This window comes from Cavia porcellus, unplaced genomic scaffold (assembly GCF_034190915.1).
Source record: "Cavia porcellus strain 051 isolate PalLab524CR breed Dunkin Hartley unplaced genomic scaffold, mCavPor4.1 scaffold_16, whole genome shotgun sequence".
In the NCBI taxonomy this organism is placed as follows: domain Eukaryota; kingdom Metazoa; phylum Chordata; class Mammalia; order Rodentia; family Caviidae; genus Cavia; species Cavia porcellus.
The window spans coordinates 59,595,465-59,613,079 of NW_026947499.1; the positions used below are offsets into that span (position 1 = coordinate 59,595,465).

Sequence of the window (17,615 nt, forward strand, 5' to 3'; positions counted from 1 at the left end):
TCTGGTAACAACCTGACCACTTCTTATTAAGAACAGGTATTTCTCAGTAATGTACGTATCTTGTGATTTATGTTGTCAGAGTGATTGTTAATACCAACAATTAACCTAACAATGGATAGCATATTATTAAATCTAAGCATAAAGAAGTTAAAGCCTGAACTCAATGACCCTGACTTAAAAATAAATACTAAACATAAGCAACACCAGGGCATTTTTATTTCAGCAAGACACTGCAAAATTAATTTTGTTCATTTTTATTAATGCAGAACATATGAACAGAATGTTATCTTTTAATATAATCAAGATTACAAATAAATTGTCACTATCCAATAAATCACATTCACTTGACTCTTCTCTAGGTTGAATGATTCTCTATTCGGTATACAGTTGTTTTTTCCCCCACTTATTTGTAAATCACCTTAGGATTTTAAAGAAATTTCTTGGTTTTTATTTATTGAATAATTTCTTCAATTAGAAAACTTTTCATATCAAAATACTTCCTACAAATTACTTTTGCAAGTCTTCTACTTAACCTTGCTGCTGTAAAATGCAGTAGGATTCTTTAAAATTTAAGTATGCCAATGTTTCCAAAATTTAAGCATAAAGGCTATAAGAAGTATTTTACCTCCCCCATGCTTCACAGGGGCCATGTGAAAATCTTGTATCAATTTTCTTCATTTAGCATGAAGAAACTCTTAAAGAGTTCAAATGCAGAAAAGAGGGAGGCCCTTAGGCCATCAATACACTTGTAAAAAAGATTAAACTCCAATTATATTTTACATTCCATCTTCTCCAGCAATGTGAAAATGCTGAAAGGGTTTTTCAACTTTTCTTTTAACTTGGTCAGTTTGAAAAAGCTGGGGGAGTGGGGGACACAAACAAAGAGAGGGCCAGGGATAGACAGAAGGATGCAGGATAGCAGACCTCTTTAAACAGCACAGACTCAGTCTGGAAAGAATGAAGAAATCACCATTCCCCATGATGTACCCAGAAAACAAACTCCATTTGTAAGGACAATTTTCACATAAACAACATTACAAAGGACTGGAAAAACATAGACTATATCTAAATAAAGAATACTCTCTGTATTCAGAAATTTTAGGAGAATCATGTATCAGACTCCTATAAGTAATATTTTTATGAGTTAAAAGTCAGTATAAATTACAAGTTCTTTAAACTTTCATACGTTACACAAAACTTAAAGGTGGCACATTTCTATTATTAACTATTACATTGCTTTATTTCTTAAAAATATATATTAATCAAAATTTATAATTACCCAGACCTTCTGATTTCATATATAACTGAATGAAATTATTACAAACTTTTAATAACAGGTATTCTTCCATATAAACATGTTTTTAGTTTAAAAAGATGCAATTAAGTCACTTCTATTAAATACATACATTTTCATGTATGTGGAAAAATAAATTTACATTTATTTCAAGAATAAGTTCCACAGTAAATAATTACAGCATTTATTCAATAAGGAATATTAAAATAATCCCAGTTAGCAAATAACTTCAACCATATATATTATAACTAATTATGTACATATTCCAAAATCTCCAGAAATAGGATAATTATAGCACATCTTCTTAAAGCATGTCTTGGAAAACGAACCAAAACACTTGACAAATAAACTAACGATACATGTATACACATCCATATTTGACCTGCATGTAAAAATTGAAGGAAATACAGAGGAAATTAAAGTTTCAAAATTTTCTGAAATACAATGTTAGTACTTAAAACACTTACCTGTCAAATAAGAATAGCCTGAGGTATTTCCAATGCTGAGTAAGTTTCTAGAAGTTAAATACTACAAGAACTCAAAAACAGACTCCTCTGGGCACTGATCTCTACGTTACAGTGGAGGCAGAGGATGAAGATCTGCCAAGAAGTTTGCATCTCACCATATTCTTTTCCCTTATAAAACATAAGCTTCACAGGAAACGACCACATGCAAAACATTTCAACTGAGCTGGGTCTCCTGAGGGCAATGTTTTAGCAAGTGAAAAGAGGAAATTTCAATTCTCCTGTTCAGGACATACCTGCCCTTTTTAGACATGAGCACTACTGTCCATGTTGGACAAGCATGCTCTTTGAAATCAAAGCTGAGCTTCACCAACACCTAAAACCGACAAACTCAATAATACATGAACAAGCTAAAGCAAAGATAGTACTTTAAGCTTTTATACATGACACATGAAAAGGAAGACATTTTATTAAACTGAGTTTTTCATCTTTCCGTGACTATGAATCTGAAAGGTTAGCAAGTGATTGCACTCATACATCTTATAATGTCCTTCCATCACACAATAGGCACAGATGTACAGCATCATCTGTCAATATACTATTGACACAGCATCAACATTTAAGCAGTAAACACATTTCACATGAAAGTTCTATATGCATCACATGGCCTGTCCCAATAGGAAGTGAACATTAAAATGCAAGTTTAACAGTTACAGTGTTGATACAATCAATACATCAAATACTTATATCCATCATATTTAAGTCATCCATAGCAAAGAAGCAAAGGACAAAGATTGTTCTTTTTTAAAGTTTTATGTGCCAACCTCAAAATGCCATGGTGTCAGCAGTGTTACTACTGTTTCTATATTTATGATTAATTACTAGCAGAACGACTCCCAGAAGGAAAGAGATTGATCCAACGGTGATGTAAGCAATCCCCAAAAATGGATTTTTTCCTCCCATCCATGAAATAGTGCTCAAGATCATCCGTTTTCGTCCATCAAAAGAATGTACAGGGTAATCTGAGGAGAGTATAGGAAGACTTTTCCATCTCTGGTTACTTGATAATTTAAGATAAAATGCTTAAAGTTGCTAGTTAACTGCTTATAACTCATATGTATAAATCTATGACATACAGGTACTTACGCATGTTCTGGATCACAAAAAATATGTTATTTTGAAAGGGTATGTATTATATTTTATCAAACAATGAGGGTTATGTAAGTAGTTTCTCCAGATGGTTTTGTTCTCATTTCATAGGACAGGCAAAAAGCTTTGAAGTATAATGCAGTATGAAAAAATACTTCAGATGAACAGCAGTAAAGCCCACACAAGAAGCAGGGGGCTGAGAGCACAAGAGAAATTAAGGAAGGGAAAGTATTCGTAAATTCAAAAAGCACATGTAACAAGAACATGGCGAGGAGACTGAGGGTTCTGAGCAGAAGGCCAAAAAACACGACCAATGTTTCATGCTCATTTGGAGTAATGATAAAACTCATGGCATGACACAGAGCTGAAGGCTAGGACAGTCCAGTGAAAGGTGGCTACGTAGAAGACTTAAGAAAGGAGACACTAGTTTACCAGATGTATTTTCTACATGCATCTGTTCGAGGACTCTGACAATCAGGTACGGAGTGGACAGAACAAAGTCCCTATTAAAAAGTGTACAACTTTTTCAAAAGCATTTTTGAATTATGTTAGGCCCCATCTGTTTCTATAGTTTCTGCAGTCTGCACCTCACAGATGCAGCCCTATGACTCCAAACGGCAGGATCAGTTCTTAAGTCAATTCTAACCTGAGACAAGAATGATTTTAAGAGCTCCGCACAATCCCACTCTAGGGCCCAACACTGCTTCGAATCACCCACGCTAGGCTCTCTCTCTCTCTGGGTCTCAACCCTAAAAGATGGGTTTCTGCCGGTTCCTATTTTACACCCCATTTTATCACCAATTCTGGATGCTCGCAGGCCCAAGCCCTGTTTTCAGTCTTTGAGAAACCCTACATTCTTCCTAACAGTTCCCCTTCTGGGGCCTGGGCCACCGCTGCAGACTTCCTGTCAATCAAGAACTCCCGCTGCCCTGGACTCCCCACATGGTGCTCTGACGGAGACGCCAGGCCGGTGTTTGTCCTTATTCTTTTATATCTGTTGGATGCTGTGGCTTTCCTCTCAGGAAAATGTTCTTTATCCTAGTACCTGAACTTCATCTGTGTGTCCAAACTGCTCACATGAGCCTAGCTTCAGGAATTTCATCACTTTCACTCTGCCACTCTCAGGTCTTACTCACTTTTATATTCAGGTATAACATCAAAAGTCTAGCTTCCAAAAATAATCCTTATTTTGAAATTAGTCTATTAATCAGTTACTAACCCATCATAAAAACAAAAGTATACAGTTGTGGCTCATTTAGATTATGAAAAATAAAAGATGCAAAAGTCACCAAATATTGAAAATTCTAATACTAATTCTTTCATTCACAACATCTATAAACACTGGACTAGTAATCAAAGGTATAAAAACTTTGTTTAGAACAAGCGGAACAAAGCATCTCCCTGCTAAAAAGACTGTGCACCTACACAAGTATAGACTGATCTGCCACCCTATTTGAACCAGCAAGGGGCGCAGCCTACGGTGGTGGCTGAGGGTCAGGCCGTGGCCTGTGGAGTCAACGCTCTGATTTGAACCCCAAGTCTTCTCACTACCACCTGCATAACCTACGTCAGCCACAGAAGCATTCTAGGGTCCAGGGCTTTTCTCTGTAACACGAAGATGATACCTACCTTGTTATTGCATCAATTAAGTAACACAGACAGTTCCTGTAAGTGTTGAAATATAGTAAAAATGAAACAGGTATCAATAGTGAAAGTAAACTTGACTTATTTTTTTTTCTTTACCATACAAATGTTATAAACTTGACTTATTAATGTAAATGCAGCTAAAATGTTTCAATACTAGAAATATATAAATTAAGCATGAACAATTATGCTGATGTAAGTTAGTATATATGCTAATTTTTTCATTAGTAGTTTTTATTTTGTTTCTTATCTTGTAGTCTAGGCTATGTTTGTTTTGTTTTGTTTTTTATGAGGCAAGGTCTCACTTTGTAGTTCTGGTTGGCCTTCAACTCACTATGTAACCCAGGTTGGCCTTGAACTCACAGTGATGCTCCTGCCTCGGCCTCCTGACTCATGAGATTACAGGCATGTGCTACCATGCCTGGTCAGGCTGTTCTAATGTAACCTGTTTACTATTAGGCACACTCACTGCTCTCTGTATTAAGCTCAATTATAGACTCCCTTATAAATATATCCAGCTTCTTAATAAATAAAACACCTACATTTTAAGTAATTTTACCAAATGATATGCTTAAAATCCTAGTACAAAGTACATATACATTTGAGAGCTTTCTAGAAGGTGTATTCCCTACACATATACTCATAAAAATGCAGGGATCAAAACAAAGCACAGACCAACACACTGCAGCACTGAGATAAGGCTGAAGTAGATTCAAGTTCAATGACTACATACACAACCAAAAAAGGATACTGTACGTGATATTCAAAAAGTACTGCCCAGCTGGTAATGTTGGATGCAAATCATCTGTCCGTTCTATCAGACGATACAACTTTCGAAACGTAGGCAATGCTGCAGTGCGCATCCAAACAATCAAATCCTCATTTATGAAGCCATTGTTATCCTCTTCCGAATCCAGCATGTACACTGGGTTAGGCCAGTTTACTGGCTTTGTTGTGCCTTAAAGAAGGGTAGAGGAGAGATGAGGAAACAAAATATTCAGTTCTACTGAGTTTCAATGAAAAGTCACACTCCTAATACAAAGATGTGCAACACACAATCTGAAATTTTTATTTCAAAGGTATACAGATATTCATGTTCTAAGGAATCTTAAAATCTAAGGAGAAAACAATTCCTTGTACAACGAAGAAACTAAAAAGACTTGATTGATAACGAAGAGACTATAAAAACAAGAATAGATTTACTGTAACCCTGTCTCAAAATTTAAAAAAAAAAACAAAAAACAACCTTCAAGGGTGCAGATCTGTACTTAGTACACACACAGATTCTGAGTCAGTCCTCAGTACTCCACACAAACACACATTCGCACACACTGAAATTAAACAAAAACACATTTGTATTATAAATAAGGTCTTGTTTAAAGCAAACTCTGCTGAGGGTATAAAAGATTATAATTGAAGTGCTTATACGAAAATCCCAGAGAATTTGGATTCATGATTAAAAGTATGTATTTCCTCTAGACTTGGGGGCGGGGAGGACCAGGGTCTCCCCCTGCTGTTCAGGCTGGCCTTGGGTTCACTTTGTAGCCCAGATTGGACTCGAACTTATGATAATCCTCCTGCCTCAGCCTCACAAGTGCTGGAATTATAGGCATGCGCCACCACGTCCAGCTTCCTTTAGACTTTTTAATACATTAGAACTTTTATCTAGAAAGATGGGGGAGGAGGAGGAAGAAAGAGAAGAACCTTTACCTAAATTGGCATGAGGCTGAAGGAAAAATATTCATTGTAAAAACACTATTTTTAAGATTCCAAAGACAGAAAAATTAAGATACTTCATTGAAGCATCTGATTGATATTTTTCTGAGATGAGTAATTTTTACCTTTAAATTTTTCTTCCAGGGTTCCTTCTCCAGGAGGATTTCTGAATTTCACATGTTTATCTGTCCACCAAGCAATACCTTTCCTTTGCAAACGAATAGGTTTAGGTGTAGGATCAGATTCATTGGAGACCAGAAACAATTCCAATGTATCTAACAAAAAAAGGAAAATACTAGTTAACAACTGCTAAAAATCCATAGCATCTGCTCTATTCTAAGAAAAATGAGGATCTGATAGTTGCTCCTAAAAGTGGAGTGATTCACATTTGTCTTTTATTCAGAGGTGATCATCCATAGTAACTTTTAATTACATATGAGCTTCTCTTCCTGTGATACAGATCTAACTCCCTTTCCTATACAGTTAACTGACATGTGAGAAGACCAAGTATTTTAATATTAACCCAAATAAAATTACAAGGAATTATGGTTTGTGTCTGGATGTTCCCCCAAAGCCACATATGGTCATGGGGGACAGGGCTTTTGGAGGCAGCTGAATCTCTAGAGTTTGTGATTGGTTTACTGTCTAGTGCTAGTATTGGGGATGTGAGTGCCACACTCACCCTGAGGAGGGTAGCCTACATACTATAAAAGGGAGAAAAAGAGGTATGCTTCTCTCCCTTTCCCTTTTGCCCCTTTTGCTCTGGCTGCTTTTGCTGCTTTCTGCTACCATGAAGTGTTGCTCCTCTGCCATGACACCTGCCTTGGGGCCAGCTGAATAGAGAGAGACTGAAACCTCCACCAACTGTGAACTAAATAAACCTTTCCTCCTCAATTTTGAGCATCAGATATTTTGTCTCAGTAACAAGAAGAAAAGCCATTAACACACAAAATAAATCTGCCTGTCTTCTCTTCCTTTCAATACCTCCTGGCTTACCCTTTTCTGTCTGCAGGCAAGGCCCACATTGGCTACTGAGTCCTCGAAATGTAGTTAGTACAAACAAACATGCTCTGTAAGTGTGTAACACACATCAGATATCAGGGACTGAGTATAAAAAATACATATTAACCTCAATAACTTTTACATACTATTATATACTGAAATATTTTGTGCATACTAAGTTAAATAAAAGTATTATAAAATTTTACATGTTTCTTTAATGTGACTACTATAAAGCTGAAAAGTACCTCTATGACTTATATTGATGGTCCATATTATATTTCTCTTAGACTTTAAATGATTAACTACAGCATTTTTTTAATGGTGTCAATAATCAAAGTCAGTAAAAATGGCAGCCTGGCTTTAATTTTATTGTATTTGGAACAGGGGATTAGCAAAATATCTTTGCTCTTCTCAGAGATGGAAATCTATTCTTAAATATAAGAATGCTCAAAAAGAAGTCATAAAACATTATAAATCCCACAATACCTAATCAAGTGTTTACACTAAAGTTGAATTTCTTGATTTCATTCGTGACTGCTACCCTATCAAATCTGCAGGAAGACTGCATGAACCATCCTAATTACGTATGTCTATACCTGTATCTACACTTGTATTTGTATCATACCATTAAACATGCTGTTGGCAATAGCTCCACAAGGAGCAATTGGTAAGTCTTCATTTCTTCGATAAGGCTCACATTCCTTACTGGGATTCTGGTTTTTTAAAGGAAAAGAAGAAAGATATTAACTAAACCTCTGGAAGAACTATGAGCTATCTCAAATTATTGATTAAAAATTCAACCCCTGCCTTTTTTTCACTTGTAATGCATGCAAAATCAGTATGTAATTAAAATACATTATAAATAACACTACATATAAATACTCAAAATCTATTCCTTACAACTATTATCTTTCCAATACAACTTCCGCTTGCATATCAGTTATATATGCATATATCAAATTAATATCTCTTATTTTGATATCAACATAGAAAACACAAAGAGTTTTCTGCCTGATAAAAATTTTAAAATTAGTCTACTATAAATCTAGTTCTAACATAATAAAGAGAAACATAAGAGGCCAGAAATTTAGCTCAGTGGCACAAGCACCTGCTTTGCAAGCGTGAAATTATGAGTTCAATCCCTGGGTCCTGAAAATAAATAAACAAATAAATGGGAATCATAAACTAGAAATAAAGAGACTAGCGGTTCTCATTTTTTAGACCACTTCATTGAATAAACTGAATCTTACATATAAAATGAACATTACCAGCTAAATATTTTCAAATTTTGTCATTCTCATATCTAAAAAACAAGCAAGGAATCTAATGCAGACTCTTAGGCTATAACAGCAATATAATTGTAAATCAAGCACCATTTTTGGATCTTTTAACACACATAATCTCCAATCTCAATAAACAAATTTAAAAAGGTCTAGAAACTTGGTATCTCTCATAGTAGATATGAATCCTAAAAAGATTTTATGAAATAAATTCCACATTATTTACAAAATTTTTCAGGTCTAGAGGCTGGGGATTTCGCTCAGAGGCATAAGTGCCTGCTTTGCAAGCAGGCAGTCGTGAGTTTGATCCCCGGTACCAATAAAAAGGAAAAAGACAAAAAAAAAAAAAAAATTTGCAGGTCTAACTAAAATCCTGTGCGCACTAGGAGTAATCCAAATAGACTTGTACTGTACTTCTTAAATCCTAGTTATCAGAAACTAGCAATAAAACCAGTCAAGATAAGCTAACCAAAGCATCTCTTAAGTTTTTCAGGTCCATTTTTACTGCAATATAGTTTTACACTACATTCTAAGAGTCACCAGATCTAAGAGATCCCCAAAATTACTCTGGATTTTTGAATGTTTGCTGCATTGAGAATAACATAAACTGCTACTTGAGAAAGTTGAACAGTCACGAAACTAAGAACGCCTAGTTTACACATTCCCAAAAAGGGTAGGCATTATAAAGGGAGCTTATTAAAAATAAACATTTTAGACTCCACCTATGTAGACACTGACATATTAAGACTTTGGGCAGTTTTGGAATCTGAATTTTCAAATAGCTGCACAGAGTTTGTCAGTAACCCACCTTTTGGATTTCACTACTCAAGTGGAAAAAAAAAAAAAAAATGAAGAGCATCCCATTCAATATTAAAACACAATTCCAGAAATGAAAATAAGCTTATTTGCATACTTCTACGAGTATGCTAATAATAAGTAATCCTAAACAGAACACATTTACACATTCAGAATGCTAGACTCACCAAAACACCATTACAAGCAGGTGAGTAAAGCCCAAATCCCAATGATGACTAGACTAAGAAGTAATTAACTTGTGCAAATTCCCAGAAGAGTTTTACATAAGAAACTCTCACTATACAAATTAGAATGACGAACAATGCTTTAATTTCGTACTAACATTATTAAATATTTTAACATTTCTAACTCAGTGGTTTCCATGTGTTCTTATTTTACATACATCAATTTTCATATTTCATCAATTTACTTACATGCAAAGCACTAGGATCTCCATTTAGCTGACTATCATCCCGAGATTTCACATAACGACGATGATTTTGATAAAAATTAGATAGGCCATAATACATAAACACATTGCCCTGGAAACAGAAAGGGAATCTTTTTTCAAATAAAAGCTACTATGTATTAACTTGTTTCACTTTGCTTCATAAAAACTGAGTACTGTGGGGCCAGAGATTTAGCTCAGCGGCATAAGCACCTGCCTTGCAAGTATGCGGTCATGAGTTTGATCCCCGCCTACCAAAAAAACCAACAAAAAACAAAAAACAAAAAAACACCCTGAGTAATGTGGGCTTTACTAGTCTATAATTGGCGATAACAGATAAGTGAATTCTACAAGTATTATACTCAGCAATTTAAAATAGTGCAATTAAAGATAAAATTAAAGAAAGTTTGTTACAAAAGCCAAAGAGTAAACTTTCAAACCTTCCTTAAATACTTAAAAATAACTCTGAAGTAATCTACTAGCCTACTTCGAGCTATCTTCACTCTAAAATTTGCACTGTCATTGTTTCTCCACTTTTTATGCTTTGATTTTGTAATTGGACAACTATTTCTAAGATGACAATATGTAATTTATCAGCTAGTGCGTTCTTAGTGTTATTATTTTGTTTTAAATTCTGTATTATTTCTACCCTTTTTTCTGTTTTGCTTTGTTCTCTAAAGAAAAACCTCCTTTCTTGTGAATTAGACAGGTGCTTCTCAATTAGCACTAAATTTTCAGAGGGATAATAGTCAAATTGTCATTTGTTTCCAAGTAAATTCTAAGAATATAAAACTTATACTATCTCCTATTAGCAATTAATAAACTGGCAACTAGTAAAGTATATTAATGTTTCTTTATAATAAGAGAAGTATCTGAACATGTTTAGAGGAGCCAACTTCAAAATAATTTGGGAAGAAAACGTAACCTACATACACTACAGTGATTTAGGAACTGTTAAAACACTGTTCTCAAATAACTAAATTCACAAGTAGCAAAAATATTGTTACTTTCTTATTTCTAGCTGCTACCATTATTTTTAAAATTCTTATCTTCAATTAAAGGAATTCAGCTATGTTATGAGTTCCTTATTTGATTTCCTACTTTCATATATATTATCATTAAATCTTGATTTTCAGCTGGGCCTGGTAGCACCTATGTGTAATCCTAGTACTCTGGGAGGCTGTGGCAGGAAGACCACAGTTCAGCCTGCACAACAACTCACTTAATGAGATTCTGTCTCAAAATTTAAAAAAACATACTGGAGATGTAGCTCAGGGAGAATGCCATAGACTTAATACTACCCACCCTCCAGAGTAGGTGGGGTTGATTTTGAAGTTTCAAATTGTATAAACTTTCCTACTCTTATATAAAGGAACTGTTTACATAGAAATCTTTTTTTTTTTAAAATAAGATGTATCGGGGCTGGAGATTTAGCTCAGCGGCATAAGCGCCTGCCTTGCAAGCAGGCAGTTGTGAGTTCAATCCCCGGTGCGGATAAAAAGGAAAAAGACATAAATAAATAAATAATAAATAAGAGGTATCAAAATTAAATCAGAGAAACACAATAAAATTTTTTGGAAAAAAAAATCATTTCAATTAAGGATCAGTACAGGGCCAGATATGCTAAGTGCATATTTATAAGCCCAGAGCTCCAGAGGTTGAGGCAACAGGATTGTGAGTTCAAGACCAGCCTCCTACTGAGATCCTGCCTTGAAAAAACTAACTATATGGATGGGAGTTTGTTCTGAGGCTGTAGCTCAGTGGTAGAGCACTTGTCTCATGTGTGCAAAATCCTGTTCAATTCCCAGTACTGGGGGAAAAAAAAGGCCCATACCAACTGAAAATACAAAAATGATCCTTCAGTGGACACTGAAACAAAATAACTTACTTTGAGATCACTAAAATCCCTCAAAATGTTTCTAATTCAAAGTTTATGGAAAAAACAAAGAATCTGTAAAAGAATGAATCTGAGACTAATCATATTTGCATTAAGTGTTTTTGAATGGGAGAGGAGATAAATGGAGGGAGCTTCTAAATCACTCTAAGTCTTGTTTCTTTAGTACCTACTTTGACAAAAGCGAGAGTCTCTTTGTACAGTTTGCCCATCGTATTGAAAAACTAGACTTTGAAAGGTGCACTGAATGTATATTATTCTTTTGAAACGAAGTTCTTTCCCAAATTGATTTTCCAGGTTTTTCCAAAGGCAGCATTATCCTTGCCTTTACCATTATCCAAGAGCAACTGTAGCACTATATGGCAACCATCTCTGAGGGGCTGCTAAATTATCACTACCTTCAAAACATCTGAAATGCAGAAAATCTAAAATGTTGGCATGTGTTAAAGCAGTTTTTTAACCTAAATTTGCAGGTACAGACAAACTGGTCTTTCTATACCTATTCTGAATCTATAAATCCTTCAGCCTCTGCTCAGTTACTAAGAATAGGAGATTGCTGTCAATGCAACACACACACACACACACACACACACACACACGATCCAATGACTCATCAAAATACAAAAACAATGAAAGTTTTAGTGTTCTCATTTTTGTAATCCTTCATGTTACAAAAATAATTTATTTTATAATTAAAAGTATGCAAGACAATTTGAGCAGTAATTTAAAAACACAAGTATATGGAGCTATAAATGGCACAAAATTGTAGTTATAAATTTTTCCAATGAATGGATAAAATTTCATCTTAAGTTTTGTCCACAAAGTACTAAGTGAATCAGTTAAAAGAATGTAATTATCAGAAAACAAAATACAATAGCCAAGCATGTAAAACAATCTTCTTCAAAAGTTATAGATTTCAATAAATTAAACTGTTTTCTCTACCACAAAAATGTACCTAGCTTGCAGAAAAAGGACACTATTAATATTTTGTAAAGCATGGCTCTTGTAACTCCTTACTTGGAAACACAGACCTCAAACGCCTTTTCCAGAGTGAAGTTAATGGTGCAAACACAAGGTGTCACATTTGGGGACAAACACTTATTGCAGGGACTAGAAGGCTCTGTTCCGGTGTAATCAATCTGTAAGAGAAAAAGATAACTAAGCACTTTCTTGGAGAAAGTGGATACCAAAGACAATCCGAAATCATTTGCTATTTTATTAAAAGGAAAAATAACCAATAAAGTAATCCATAGCCCAGATCCAACAATTTTTTTTTTAATTTTTTGAGACAGGGTCTCCGGTAGTCAGATTGGCCTTGAACTCACCTGTAGCCCAGGCTAGCCTCCAATGTTTGTGATTCTCCTGCCTCATCCTAGTGCTGGGGTTATAAGCATGCATCACCACACCCAGCTCAAAATCTGTTCTTAAGGCCATCTGTTTATTTTAGCAGGTATTAAACACTGAGAAGTGTCCTCTGCTGTTCTACTGGCTAATCTTTCCAAACAAAGTCCTCTCTTCCTATCAAAGAAATACATAAAATTACAAACACAAAATTCAAGCTGTATGATATATTTATATTTTAATAGATATTAAGTCTAATATCAAAAGATCAGCTTTTCCTCTTGAATCTTAGAGCTTTAAACACTCAATTACCTCAGATTTTGAGAGTACATTTTCAAATTAAAAACTAACAATTAGGTTTTTAAGATCTACTATTTTTCCAAACCCCAGTATTGACTTTGTATTCTCTCTGTCCTGGGCTCCTGACAGTGAGCTTCACCTCGGCAATTCCCAGGTGACCAGATCTTCTCTGTTACTCATAAACCCCTCGATTCACACCAGAGTATATGTTAACAAGATGGCTCAGGATGCTCACTAAAGTACCGAAGGTGTGGTAGGGAACCCGGTCCAGCCTCTGGGGAGGGGATGTCAATCAATCCTACCCAATCCTGAGGTCCTGTGCTTTAGTCTGGACACTGAACTGCAGGGAGCTCTCTGGGCGAACCCACAATGTACTGGGAGGGAGAAATGACATGAGAACTCAGAGAAAGGACATGGAAGCCCCCAGACCTCAGCCTGTGAGTATGTTCTGGGTGCCCCTTTCTCCACCCATGTGAAGTGAAGGCAGTCCTGTGGGAGGAGGGGACAGGGCATCTTGGAAACCCCTGGGCTCAGAGTCATTTGGAACCAGTTAGCAAGAAGTATGGAGGGCCCAGACTGCATCTGTGGCTGACCTAGGGGCAGATCATGCCTTTAAACTGGGGTCAGCTGAGGCTAATTTAGTGTTCAGACTCAGAACTGAACCGCATTATACTGCTTGAAGTCAGATGACCTGGCCTGATAACTATATTGAATGTCCTTTTTTCCCATTATAAATTTTTTTACAAATTATACACTTTATTTTTTAAGGTAGTTTCAAGTTCACAGCAAAACTGGACAGTACAGAGACTTCTCATATACTCTATTTTACTACAATGCACAACTTTACCCACTGTAAACATCTCTTCCAAAATGTCATGTAGCTGGAATAACAGTGTACAGTTTTTCAGACTGGCTTCTTTCAGTCAGTAATATGGATTTAAGTTTCTTCTATGTCTTTTCATAGCTTGTTGATTCTTTTTAGCATTGAGTAGCATCTCCCCATCTCCCCATCTGTATGTACCACAATTTAGCCACTCATCTATGGAAGGACATCTTTACTGTTTCTAAATTATGATAGTTATGAATATAACTGCTATAAGTATTTTGTGTGTAGGTTTTTGTGTGGATAAGTTTTCATTCTATTTGAGCAAATACAAGAAGAACTGCTGGATCCTATGAAAATGGTGTGCATCTTATTCATATTCTCATCATTGGGATATAATACTTGCCACTTACAACTTAAATAAAGGAGAAGGTTTATTTCAGCTCATATTTTCAGTCCCTGGTAGGCCAGCTCCAAGGCAGGAAAGTGATGGTACCAGGGCATGAGGAAGGAAAGTTACTCATGTCTATGTAGTGAGAAAAGCAGAAAAGAAAGGGAGGAGCCAGGGAAGGAGATTCAGTCCACTGATGAGTATAGCACACTCATGATCCAGAAGTTCTGCCTATGATCATGGGCAGCTTTGGGAAGACTCTATATAGAAACCTAGTAGTATGTACACTTTTGCAAGAAACTGTCTATCTTCTAAAGCAGCTGGACCATCATTCTGCATTCTTACCATCCAAAAGTGATAGTTCCTTTGTTTTATATCCTTGGTATTATTTTAAATTTTTATCATTCTACTAGGTATCAACATCTCATTGTTGTCCCAATTTGCAATTTCCTAATGATATAGAGATGCTGAGCAACTTTCAAATGCTCACTTGCCACCTGCATATTATGGATTTGATTGTTTTTGTCCCTCTAAAGTCTATATGCTGAAGTTCAAACCCTATGTGATGGAGATGGAGCCTTTGGAAGATAATTAGGTTTACACAAGGTTACGAAGGCAGGGCCCTTCTAACAGGACTAGCTTCCTTATAAGAAGACAAACTAGAACTCTCTTCAACTTCTGTCATCTGAGAACAAAGCAAGAAGGCAGCCATCTGCAAGCCAGGAACACCATGTGGCAGCACCCTGATCTTGAACCAGCCTCCAGAACTGTGAGAAATACAGTTGTCTTAGTTACTTTTCATACTACTGGGACAAAATACCTGACTCCTAAAGTTAAAGGAGTAAAGATTTATTTGGCTCATAGTCTGCTGCAGTTTCAGTCAATAGTTGGCTGACTCTAAGGCAGGGCAACAGGCAGGAGGCAGCAAGCAATGCAATACGCAGGGCCAGGGATGTAGCTCGGCGGCACAGCGCCTGCTGGGCAGGCACGACAGCCTGAGTTCGGTTCCCAGTACCAAAAAGAAAACAGTATAAAAAAGACCAAAAAAAAGCCCCTTTACAGTGCAATAAGCAGCAAGTGAAATGCAGTGACCCTTTCCCTCCCGCATGTATCATATCCAGCCTACTCACCCTTAAAGCAGTTAGCACTCACATCCTGACTGGGTCACCCTTAGTCCAAGTACTGCACCATAATCAATCCCAGCAACACATCCTTAATATTCTAGATCTAGCCACACCCAAAAGGCCCCACATACAGCCACAAGAGGCTTTGTGGGGTATGGCAAGCCACAAGCCGTAACAACCCTCAGTTGTCGAACAGCTCTAAGCTCATTTTTTCACTAATTGGTAAATTTTACTCGATAGTGGAGCCAAAAATCTAACTTGAAAAAAGTCTGTGTGCCCAAAAGTGAGTGATACCTGGAGTGTGGCTGAGACACAAAGGAGTGACACACTTCAGTCTAAGTGCCACTCTCACCCAGACAACACGCAGTGCTTGCATCAGTGCATTAAAACATTCATCATTGTGCTTTTTTTTGCACTTTATTTGTATAAAATATTGTAACTATGGCCCAAAAGAAGTTAGTGATGGCAGCAGTTAAAGCTAAAAGGAAAACACTGAAAAACTATGAGAGTTAAAGAAAGAAATCACTGTGAAATTTACAGAAGTCCTGGAAAAATGAATTTAAAAGTGTAATTTCTGGGCTTCAAAACCAATTATTTGGTTTTTCATTATTTCTTTTGGGAAAAACATATTCAGTGCTCAAATATTTGAATGTTTGAACATGAATTTGGAACGAATTAAATTTGCCAACTGAGTTGTCACTGTGAATGTTTGTTAAGTAGCCCCGTCTGCAGTATTCTACTATGGCAGCCCCAGCCAACTAAAGAACTGGGTATTTTGTCTGTGAGGTTATCTATACAACTTGGGTGCCCATTGTTACCAGACTGCTCATTTTCTTATTGCTGTAAGTATTCTTTGAATATTTTGGAAAACTGCCTTTTACATGTCATTTGCACATATTTTCTCCAAGTCTGTGACTTGTCTTACTCTACTGACAAATATGAATATTACAGTAAGTAGATCTAATAGTCTGTACTTCAATAAAATAAAAACTAGTTATCTACCTTATTTCTGAAAGAAACTATGCGTGTAAATTTTATATGTGAACATTCAATTTCTCTTTATAATTGAAAAAGGGAAAAGGTCAAAATCTGCAAGCGTCAGGCTTGTGGTCATGCCTGTAATCCCAGCATTTGTGAGGCTGAGGCAGGTGGGACAGCCACCTGTTTGAGGTCGGCCTGAGCTATATAGTGAGTTCAAGGCCAGCATGAACCACATAGGAAGACCCTGTCTCAATAAATAAGCTCATTTACTAGTGAAATTATGTATAGAAACAACTTTTTCAAGGTAAATAAATAACATCTATATAATAAAAGCTAGGCATGTAAGTAAACTAAAAAAACAGGTATCCTAAATGAACAAAAATAAAACACGTTAACAGTTTTTGCTAGACCTAATAGGTCCCAACTTTGTACTCAGGGCCTATTTAGGCACACTATTCATTCTACTTACACACCAAATTTTATGCTTGTTAAAGAGATGAAAAACAAGACCATTCTGAAGTTTTAAGTCTCCATGCATTTATTTCTCTAAGACTACTAAAACTTTAAGCCATTTGGGTCCATTCCTGTATTGTCTGCTTTTGAATAGAAACCTCTCAAATCACTTATTTTTAGTCTGAAAGAAAAACCATCAATTGTGACTCAGTGTAGAAATATGTAACTGAACAAAAATAATTAGTGTGACTGAATTTGAAATCTAATCATCTATATAATAAAAGTGAACTTTTTTGGCACCAATAATAATTGTTGAATATTAAATTTCACTTAAAAAATCAAAAGATAGCTACAAAGGTTGGGAATATAGCGCAGTAGTAGAGTGCTTGACTAGTAGGCAGAAGGCCTTGAGTTTAATCCTCCGTATCACAAATCAATAAATAAATAGTTAACATATTCACCATAATTTGTTGATTACAACTTTAAAATGTAATTTAAAATTACATGTCTTTTGAT

The 17,615-nt window shown here is 35.9% G+C and overlaps 1 protein-coding gene across 1 annotated transcript in view; it reads right to left on the minus strand.

The window, feature by feature from the left end:
• Window positions 1-238: 238 nt before the first annotated feature.
• Tmem30a (transmembrane protein 30A) overlaps window positions 239-17,615 on the minus strand; it is a 33,609-nt gene continuing 16,232 nt past the window's right edge. Inside the window, exons 2-7 of the mRNA XM_003478264.5 lie at window positions 12,718-12,825; window positions 9,779-9,886; window positions 7,895-7,982; window positions 6,393-6,542; window positions 5,303-5,509; window positions 239-2,780 (exon numbers count right to left, since the gene is read on the minus strand). Of these exons, the coding sequence (XP_003478312.1) occupies window positions 2,584-2,780; window positions 5,303-5,509; window positions 6,393-6,542; window positions 7,895-7,982; window positions 9,779-9,886; window positions 12,718-12,825 (858 nt within the window). The 3' untranslated portion in view covers window positions 239-2,583. The remainder of the gene's footprint in view (window positions 2,781-5,302; window positions 5,510-6,392; window positions 6,543-7,894; window positions 7,983-9,778; window positions 9,887-12,717; window positions 12,826-17,615) is intronic.